Source organism: Pholcus phalangioides, unplaced genomic scaffold, assembly GCF_987345545.1.
Source record: "Pholcus phalangioides strain wild (caught in Gottingen) unplaced genomic scaffold, Ppha-v1.0 ptg000004l_1, whole genome shotgun sequence".
Classification (NCBI taxonomy): Eukaryota; Metazoa; Arthropoda; class Arachnida; order Araneae; family Pholcidae; genus Pholcus; species Pholcus phalangioides.
This window is the reverse complement of record NW_028301597.1, coordinates 4,680,847-4,691,999: the sequence shown is the minus strand read 5'-3', so window position 1 is coordinate 4,691,999 and position 11,153 is coordinate 4,680,847. Positions and strand designations below refer to the sequence as shown.

General features: G+C 37.7%; 1 protein-coding gene across 2 annotated transcripts; it reads left to right on the top strand.

The window, feature by feature from the left end:
• Positions 1 to 2,741: 2,741 nt before the first annotated feature.
• On the top strand, positions 2,742 to 10,690 carry LOC149086475 (uncharacterized). 2 transcript variants are annotated; one of them, XM_089255769.1, is made up of 5 exons: positions 2,742 to 2,896; positions 4,478 to 4,710; positions 8,139 to 8,319; positions 8,843 to 8,977; positions 10,301 to 10,690. In XM_089255769.1, the coding sequence occupies exons 1-5, from the start codon at positions 2,815 to 2,817 to the stop codon at positions 10,645 to 10,647; spliced, it is 978 nt and encodes a 325-aa protein (XP_089111895.1). In that variant the 5' UTR covers positions 2,742 to 2,814; the 3' UTR covers positions 10,648 to 10,690. The 2 variants fall into 2 exon arrangements, with proteins under 2 accessions (XP_089111895.1, XP_089111889.1); XM_089255763.1 differs by having other exon boundaries at positions 8,840 to 8,977.
• Positions 10,691 to 11,153: the final 463 nt, after the last annotated feature.

The window sequence follows — 11,153 nt, the reverse complement described above, 5'->3', positions numbered from 1 at the left end:
ATGCTTATTATGAATTGCATCGAACATGTGATCGTTTTCACATCTGTAATATAGTACAAGGGGTGCAGAGTACAGTCCTTAAACACCTTTTAACTATTGAACTATTTATATATTGCGATTTCTTCAAATGTAGAAAGAAGGAAAAGAAACTCAAATAACGCGTAGGTCTTACATTTTAGTGAAATCTTACTACTACGATACTCGATATAACGACAACTCTCTCCACGTTGAACATTGAAGGACCGGTTATACCCCGCTTCACATATCTGAGAGATATAGAAGCGTTCCCGAAGGATGGGTGTCTTTGGAAAGTTGTTAAATTTTCTCCACAATGATGATCTTTCAAATCTATTTTAGAAATACTTTTAGTTTAATGTTATACTTCTCTCGATTCAACATCTTTTACTACGAAAATCCCTCTATAAGGAAGAGATTTTGAAATCACTACAACGACATTTCATTGTATCTTGCTCAAAAAAATCTTTTCTTCTTCAACCTATTTTCAAATATCTCGTTGATTTTTTTTTTCTTTTGAGGGCGTCTCATAACACAGTCATAATACTGTACTTACGTCAGCAAGGGTGGATTCACATCTAGGGTGGATTCACATCTACAGACACTCACCGTGTCATTTCAGACATTCTTTACCATAAAACCAATGAACTTATTCATACCAATCGTATCGCGACTGCGCAGGCACAGGAAGACATTTTCATGTTAAAGAATGTAAGAATGTTTGCCGTGTCTGACACGACACGTTGAGTCTGTAGATGTATATCCACCCTAATTCATTCCGAGACTGACTCTCTCGGGGAAACGTTTTTCCCTGAAAGCATGACGTCAAAAGAATTCAAAATTCGCCCAAAATGTGTCTAAATTGTAGAGAAAAGTAATTTTTAGCACGTTTAAGACGTAATTTTTATTTATTGCTATTTTGCACCACGTGCTTCCCGAGCAGTATTATACGAAAATATAATGTTTTAGAGTAATTTCACTCTCCTCTCCAAAGTTTTGTAAAACGTGGGTATACTGAAGTACGAGGTTACTTAAGTACTCTGAAAATGTGCAACGAGCCACGTTAGTGATTAAATAATCGTTCGTGGGGCACTTCAGTGGTTTGGTTATTCATCACGGGCCACATAAGATAACTGCGAGGGCTACATTTGGCCCGCGGGCCATGGTGCATATATGTGTTGATGCCTACGATCATCTCCAAAGATTGTGAGCAATGTAATTTTGTAAGAGAAGTCAGAAAATTGTCAACATAAAATTAAATGCATTTACCATGAAGCATTATTAGAGTTAACAAACCATGTCAAAAATGCGTCCGGGTCGTATAAAACATGGGCATATAAACTTTCTTGCTTGAAGGATATGTTTCGCACAGGATTAATCGCGTGGGCGTTTGAAAGTTGGTTTACTCTTCGGGACCCAAATATGACTGAAAAAGATTAATGAAATCATTATAATCACACTAGTTTGACTGATTTCTGCATAAGTATCAAACATTGCTATACGTACAGAGGTTTTTAACAGCTGTCTGATGTGGGAATCTAACCCACGCCCTTTCACTTTCCGGGTGAACGCCCTAGACTACAGCGACAACGAACATCTCAATCTTTCCTTGGAGCTCGTATGCACTGAACAGTACCGTACATGGACGGTCGGACCTAACTCAGGCCAAAGCTCACAATTGCTGACAACGCCACCAGATGGGGACTTATCCAAGGATGATGTCACTCTCCCCTATCGATACAAAGTATAAACCTTTGTATGGATAGGGGAGAGTGACATCATCCTCGGATATTTGTACATTATGTGCACGCCTATATATCATATTTTAAAGTAAAGGAATATTTTTGTAATTGCTTTGAAGCCCGGATGAAATTCTCGGAAAAATCCTACAATATCAAAGCATTTATTAAAATATCTCATTTTTCTCGATAGTATCGAGAAATTTCATGGAAGACCATAATAAATGTTATATAAAATGACATGTCCTGACCAGCACCTTCTAGAGGTAGAAGGCAAGGGTTGCCAAGTTCATCTGTAACGCCATTAAGACTACCTAGCAAGTTTGCCACATTTTGAACCACAGCATTCATCCTATTTCGTTTCTTATTTTGGCGTAGAATCTTCCTAATTGGTTCACAAATACCACATTGTGATTGGATGAGGGACATAGAAATCACCCATTATGAGCCCTATCGTTTCTTTAACGCACAACGATGATACTGGCACGTGTAGCGGAATTTTTTCTCTGAATATTCTGAGTGAGGATGGACTACTTGCTGACGTCACGAGGAGCGTGCCTTCTATCTTAAGGAGGTGCTGTTCTGACTCACTGACTGATTCATCATTGCCGAGATGAAACCGCTGATGTGCTATAAATATGAAATTCGGTCAGTATTTTCACTCTAGCACGTAAAAACTCGATAAGAAGGTTTTTTTTTGCTCCAAAATTCGACCCCTAAGGGTGTCATAAAGGGGTTCAAATGTTATATGGGGGAATCCTCACCGAGTAATTTTAAGATTAACAAATCTACGAAAGCGAAGCCGCGGGTAACAGCTAGTCATTTCATAAAAACAATACCGTTTTCCATCGGCATTCATTTATCAAACATATTTTTATATTCAGTTAAAAAAAGAAATAATTTTACACTGTGATAGGAGAGAAGATCTCGTTGCCAAAGTAATAATCTTGTTTCCTTTGATAAAACGACCAAACAAAAGACACTGGTGATTCGGTGATTCTCTCCTTTCAACGCTTGACACAATCGGGATAATCATTTATAGTAAACAATAAAATATTTAATGAAGTTAACCACATCGCTGTGTTTTGTATTCGCCGTTTTCATTCATTTGGTGCGTCGACCAGCTCACTGTTATGAGACATGTAAGTCGCGAACAAAAATTTATCAACTATTATTTGCCCTCAGTGTATAAGATTCGAACTTTATGTTTCCTAAACAGTAAAAGCATACTGTGTATTCTTAGTTTGATGCTCATATCTTGTATGAAATATCACGCCTGGCGTGAGATACAGCTCCTTGAATCAGTTAAGATTGCCAATCGTACTTCCCTAACCTTTGGAGCGAGTTGGGAGGGGGTTTCGTATTTGCTGACTTTTGATGACAAGGGGGGGGGGGGGTTGAAGGTTGCTTACGTCATCAACCACCCCTTTTCGAAGATATGAAATATTCTAAGCTGCTGACGAAATTTTGCTGACAAGGGGGTGGGGTCAAAAATGGCTGAAAATCTGCTTACGCAATACTTGAATGGCCCCTTTTCAACAATTTCCGAGAGATCACTTGGAGAGTGTTTGAACAAACTTGTTCTTTGCTACTACTACTACTACTACTACCTTTACCGTACATGCAACTCGTAAACATACTTCTGGGGGAATTTCTAACGAATTGGTACATGCCGAAACGTGTTGTAAGTGTGAATATGCATGGTCCTAACATATTTATGTTACTGAAGTTATGCTTGTTCCATATTGTAGTTTGGCTGTCGCCTGACTTTTACATTTTAAAGTGGAAATGGGAGTTGCCTTAACTTTTGTGTTATCTGTTCTTCGCTTAATGACGATGATTCCGCTCTACTTTCTAGACACCTTAGCCTAGGTTATCATAAAAAAATTCGCAATGGTAATAAATTGCATCTCGTTTGAATTTAGTGAAAGAAAATGTGGTTGTTTTCTATACGGAGTAACACTAAAATTCCTATATTGAATTTTTTAGTAACTTCCCATTGTATTCCGTAGCAAATGATGCTCTGCACAGTCGGCAGAAATCGTGCGTCAAATTGAATTCCTTATAGGTATAGTGCTGTACGCGAAATTTTTTGATATTAACGTTATTATTTTCCACGTTATGCTTTCAATGAAGTGTAATTCGGAAATTAAATACTTTTCCAGCTTTTTGAAGGTTATGCATATTATTACTTTTGAAGGGTACTTTTAAGAACTTTATAACGAACTCTATTTATTAAGGAATAACTTTCAAGTACTAATGTATGTTAACAACTGGCTGATGAATTCTGGAAAAAAATTAACTGCCCCTACGGAGAATCGAACCCAGGTTCTCTGATGTGCCGGATAAGCACGATAGACCACTACGCCATAGAAGCAACGAACTTCTTTCCTTGTTTTCTTTCTGTCAAATTTTCTTTCTGCAAGTGTATGTGAGCTGTTAGCCGAGGTAGGTCTGACTGTCGATACACCGTACTATTCAGTGCACGCAAGCTCTAAGGAAATAAGTTCATCGCGTCTATAGCGTAGTGGTGTAGTGCGCTCACCCGGCACTTGAGAGGACGTGAGTTCGATACCCCGTAGAGGCAGCAGATTTTTTTAATCTTCGCACCTGCAAGTTGTTAAAAAACGTTCGTATCAATAGCGGAGAGTGACGTCATCTTCAACTACTGTATGTAATTGTTGTTGCAAACAATCTTTTTTCGGTTCTCTCTACATTTTCAGTTTACATGCTGGAGGGATGTAAAGACGACTCGCCGAATGTGATAAACATGCATTCTGGTCACTCGAACTCGTCTGGAATGCTGAGCATTTCCTCGCACGGACGCTTCGTCCCCAACGTAGAATGCGACGTTGTTGTGAAGCCGCCTCTAGCGTACGATGTGGTCCTGAGCATACGACTCGTAGATATTCCTCCTCACAGAACAAACAACCGAGATTGCGTCAATTATTTCGAAGTAATTCCTCCGTTTCTTACATTTTCCTTCCGAATTTTTGTTCATGTAAAACGCTTTGCTACTTTTTGAAAACAACATTTTTTTTTGTCCGATTAAGGCAGTGGTTCTTAATCGGATCTGCGGGAAAGCAGTTTTGGGGCACAAAATGGAAAAAAAACTTAACATTCTCATTGATTATTCAGGAAGACCAAAATTATGAGAAAAAAAAACGAATTTTCAATTCTTTGAAAAATATGAATCATACCAATATTTTTAGCTCCGTTTTAAAAACGTGTGACGCGAAATTAAAAGTTTTTCCAGTTTAAAAGACTTAAAAGACAGAATCTTTCAGATGTTTTTGCGAAGTTTCTTATTCGGTTGGCGATCGTGGCACTGTACTTGTTTTCCATTTCGATTGAAGAAAAATACTATTACTAGACAAATAATCAACAGCAAATTATTCACTAAATATCGACACACAATTTCAAAATTTCGTTGCATCGATATAATTTATCTCTCAATATGTACTTTTTATCTTCAATAAATTAATTTTGCAATTAAATTTAAAATTTTATAACAATTAGTGAATAGTTAATGTAATTAGTTACAAAAAACGAAATTTTATGACAAGTATGCCCAAGAAAGTGCGGGGAAGTAAATCGAACTGTATTGGGTCTGCGGTCATGGGAAAAAGGGTGAAGAACCACTGGATTAAGGTAACTATTCTTCATCACAATAAGATTGATATAATTAGATTACATTAGCTATATTTTCCTCTGTAAAGCGGTGGTGAGGGGGAAAAATAAAGGCAATATTTACTTCATTATATGCAAACAACTTAATTTTTTTCTCCCGTTCTTTGAAAATTTTCTTCGATGTTTTTCGCTAATGAATTATTTTACGTTCAAATAACAATTCTTCTTCCCTTTCCGTGGTTTTAAAATGAATCTTTAGAAAAAAAACCAAAAAACATATATTTTCTGGATATTATGCTGAGGTAAATTCGGAAAGAAGAGCCATCTTGTTTCCTCCGGCACTCGAACCCAAGCCCTAGTGGAAGCATGCTAACATCTACATCACTGGAGACACGACCCTGCCTTTCTTTTTTTCATGCACTGTGGTGCGAGGCACAGAAGTAGAGGCAGTAGTAGTCTCCCTTAACTTCAGCATAATATACAGAAAATATGTTTCTTTGATGTTGCCGCTGTGGTGGTCGAGTGGTTATAGTGCCGGACTCGTGATGCGAGGATCCGGGTTCGAACCCCACAGTGGTGGTCGGCTGAAGTTGGTTTTCTGTGGTTCCCAACTTCAAGGCGCAAATGCGAGCCGATCTCCCCGTTAAAAAGTCTCGCCACAGAGAGCAACAGTCCTACAACGGTAAATCATTCAATCATAACACTTCACTCATAGTTAGTAAAACTGGGGGCAGATGACAGCACTACACATAACAAGCATTACACAGAAACAAACTTTACATCAGGTTGCACTACACGTACACGCACATTCCCGCATGTACCGATTCGTTGGGGGGTTCCGCGGGGGGGGGGTGCATGTGTGGTGTAGCAGTAGTAGGTAGGGAGGGACTCGGGGATTCATGATGTTCTTGGGTCAGCCATCTCGTTGGGCAATTTGCCTGTTGTGGCGTTGTATTTGTATCATTCCTATTCCTTTGTATCATATCTTTGGCTGAGAAAAAAGTCGCGAATCTTTGGAAACTCAGAAAAAAAAAAATTCACGATTTGCAAATTTCCGTGAGAATTTTTTCTGACAGTATAATTCGCATAACAGTTTACAACATTCGTGTTTTAATTTCGTGACGATTCACCTAAAAACGTAATTTTGCTCTGGTTTTTCTTTTTGTAAAAAAAAACAGCATTTTGCAGTGAACAGAGAGAAAAAAAAAAGCTGAGGAGGAAAATGAACACTTTGTTCACGTGCTTCACACATCTGTGGGGACAAAAACGATTCGTAACCTCTTTTTATTTTCCTATGCTTTTTTTTTTAATATTTTTTTTGAACCATCGGAAATATGTGCGTGTATATAATGAACGCCAGACATGCGGAAACTTATTTATAATGGCAAGCAATCGAATTCGATTTCTAGCTATGCATAAAGCTTCCCACAGAATTATTCAATTGAAAACTTCACATGTGTGTGTGTGTGTGCATTATACAGTATACACCGTAATATATACGTTACGGTAAATGTGATAAATCGTGATTATCCACAATAATCAATCGTCTCGGTAAGTTCTATAAATTTTCCTACATTTATTACTTTTACCTGTGATTATGCATAATTCTCGAATGAAGTTTGTAAATATGATAAATATGAAAGAAATCATGCGAAAATATTACTTAAATTCAACCAATTATCAGTATCTCCCGTAAGTGATGGGTGCATTGTGCATATTTTGCCATAAAAATTAAATTAAATTAAAATGAGTGTCATAAGAAGTATAAATTACTGTTAGAGTAATGTTAGCTTTCACCAACATCACCGACCGAATCCATCATCCTAGACTGAAGCTCGAGCAAAATGTCTGGTAAATGTAATTCATTGACGATTTATAATACAGTATTTACCAATACGAGCTGGGGTTTATAGAAAATTTATCAAACATGCCAAAATTATCGGTGATTATGCATAATCACCAGGTTTATCACATTTACTATACAACATATAAAGGGTGTCCATTCTTATCGTTGTACAAAGGCTGTTTCCTGAACCGTTGGTTTTAGAGACAACTTTCAATTAGAAAAAATGCTTCAAATGATGTCGCCTGTCATCTTAAATGCCGTTCAAATGAAAAAGAAAGTATTAATAAAACATTACAAAATTTGAATTTTTATACGGTTCACCTTCCCCCCGTCCTCTAACTTCTAATTAAAAAGTTGTTGCTCTGTATCTCTTGAAGCCAACAAAATTTTCCATGTTTGTAAGTGCGATATTCGTTGAGATATTTGAATTCAGAAATCACTAAAATAAAGTGGGGAGGGAACAAAGTAGATGAGAAGAAAGGAGCGTTGTGTGTCCATTAGATTACGCTGTTCTTTCCCTTTTTTCCCCTCTGTTTTTTGAATTCAAGTATCTCAGCGAATATTGCGCTTAGCAGCATGGAACTTTTTTTGTTGGCCTCAGGAGAGACAGGGCACCAACTTTTTAATTGGAAGGACAGTGAGACTGTACAAAAATTTAAATTTTGTAACTTTTTTACAAATATATTTTTCATTTGAATAGTATTTAAGATGATGGGTACCATCATATTGGAAACATTTTTTTTTCGAATCGAAAGTTGTGTCTAAAACCAACGGTTCAGGAAATAGCCATTGGACAAAGATAAGAGTGGACACCCTGCATAAAATTCGATTTAAAATATTTCAATGCATTAATTCTAGACAAACAAATTCGTTTTTCTCTGATCAAACTTTTGTGGCTTCTCTCGTAGATTCACAGGAAAGATGAGCCTTCTTTGAAATTTTGTGGTTATAGCAACGACGTACTCGAGTACGAATCGTACGAAAGCTCGGGCCCAATGAAAATATCGTTACATACCGAAAATAACACAGTCCGAGACGGACACAACTCGTCTCTGCAATTTCACTTCATTTTCACCACTTCCATCAAAGGTTTGAGTTTTTCCTCATATTTTACGAGGTAAATTACGATTCAGTGAATTACTAACTTGACGAGTATCGTTTAAGTAAAGAAATTACATTTCAATCTGATTCATTGATTTTCTTCAGAAGCATTAAAATTAAATAATAATTCATACACACAAAAAAGATATTCGCGCAGATTTTCGTAACACATTCTTTCTAATAAAAGAAAATATTATTTTGATCATAATTATATTAATTCAATTTTTTTTTCTAGCAGCATAAAACTAAATCAAATACATTATGAAAAAACACTAAATTTAAAATAAAAGGGTATTATATGGCATTTTTTAAATGAACTAAAATCATGAAATATAATAATGAAATGCATAAAATCATGAGATAGACGAAAAAAAGAGCTAACGCACGATATTCGCCAGATTTATGCAAGTATCGGCTTCTGTAGTTTGCGCTTACGGTCATTATTTACATCGCTAGGAACATTTATGATTTATCTTTGTAATGTTGTTGTTTTTCCTTTTTTCACAAGCAGCCAGAAAAGAAAGGTGTCCCACACGGCATTTCTCGTGCGATAAAGGCAATTGTGTGTGGCAAGGACTCAAGTGCGATGGGCACAACAACTGCGGTGATCTCAGTGACGAGGGTATTCATGCAGAATGCGGTGGTGGTACGTTAAGTAATTAACCTTTAATTAACCGAAAGTTGTTTTTTTCACATTATTCGTATAGATCCTTTCTTCTTTCTTCTTTTGCGGAAGTATTTGAAATTTCTGGAAGAGAAGTTTCCGGGCTATAGACCAGTAGTCCAGGTGGAATTAAATCATACATCTACGTTAGATATCTAGTGCCAACGAAGTAATCGACCTTCTCGGTTTTACCACGTAAGACTGCAACCGATCTACGATCTAAGTGCGCAGCTGCTGTAAATGTCAGCACAACGCCGGTTTCAGACGTATATGGTCAAACCGAGGACACCTCTTCGTCGCAACTGAAAATGTTGCCATAGATGTTGTGGACCAGGCGTCTTCAACTCATTGCTCGCGATCACCACGGTGCTCCTTGAAGTACTCAGAGTGCTCGATGCTCGTGTCCGATTTCGTGCTCGCCAGCACTTGACCAACGTCATGAATTCGTAAGTTAAACTTGCCGTAAGGGTGCTCTCATTTTGATGACGTAGCAGCGTTCGCGACTGGAAAAGGGTTGATGACCTCTGTTGTAGACCATAGTGTCCCTAACATTTTTGTTTCACACACCTTTCTTCGATTTTATATTTCTCTTATCGATCCAAACTCAAGCCAATACGAATTCTGTACCAAACCTATAGCTTCCAGCGCCACCCTGGACCATTTCATCGACCCCAGGAGAGTGATATTAAACCTTTTGGGAAACACTGATGTAAACTATACATGCTGAATTCATGGCTCAAGGACTCTGATGTGACTCGTGTGACCTTGAACCTAATTTTTGTAAATGATTGTTCACACCAGTATTGTTTGGGCTTTTTTATGTGCCGGTGATTTAAACAGCAGTTACCCAGCAGTTCAACATCCACTATGGATTCAAACAAGCCTGGGGGTTAAAATTGCACCAGCATCTTCTATACATGCTGAACATTCCTTGATGTAAACAAAACGTCTCATTAATTCCACCTGGACCAGCCGTGAAAACTTGCATTCTTTTATTTGAAATTTCTGTTCAATGCAACAATTAGTGACAAAAATGTGCCAGTGAACTATTAAACACAATTGCTAGATCTTAAACAAAAGATTGTTTGCCCCTTTTATGGAAAAAAGCAGTTACGTGGCAAAGAAAGTAGTTGAAAATAGCGTTCAACCAAATTGGTTTCCACGAAATTATGCCGGTTAGACTAATCGTATAATTGGGCCGGCAGCTTACTTTCCGGATCTCGCTGACAACTGAACTTACAATTTTTCTTGTCCTTTTAAAAAATGATTATTTATGCTGAACACGATGTTATTTTGATATTTTAGGGAACGCATTTTCCTTCGGCCAAAGCATCGTCGTAATATTGGGAACGATCGTCGTGTGTTGCGTTTTCGTCTTGGCCGCCGTGTGGGTGCGCCATTGCGCGATGAAAGTCAAAAGCACGGACGCGAATGGAAGGAATTGTCCAAGGCCGGGATGCTCCAATGGCCTGCTGGCTACACAAAACAATCTACTAGTCAACTCAGCGTGTATCGCTTCGACGGAGATATCTATCGACGACCCTCCTCCGAAATACGAAGATCTGATGCGATCGACGACACGAGCTATCGTCGACTCGCCGAAAGATGATTTCCAGAACGTTCAACAAGATCTGATTCATCAAACTCAATAAATAACTAATAAACAACTTTTTCTTCTCAAAAAGAAAATCCGATATATTTTTTTCTTATTACTTATTTATTGCGTAAATTCTCGTTGGTGTTTATTAAGTTTGAGTTCCCAGGTCAATGTTACGTCCAAGGAATCCGGTGCCTCGTGTCCATTTCGGATCAAAACACGGCGCGTATGTGGGAGAGGCTGATTATTTAACCATCTATGTGTGTGGCTGACCTCCATAAAAACGGCAGGATAGATAGTTTTAATTCAGAGGTTCTACCATTTTAGTTCACACGGAAACCTTGATGATTACGAGATTGTTCTACGAACCCAAAGACAAGCATTTCTACGTTTAATATGTACTGTATATTTTGATTACGCCCCAAATGAAAAATACTACAACTTTTGATACCGCAAAAGACCAGTTTGAAGCTTATGTTATAATCTCATTGCAAAAAGCGCCGTGAATATGGGAAGTCTCGCACTAAATAAGTAATGAATGACAGTACTACAAAAATACTG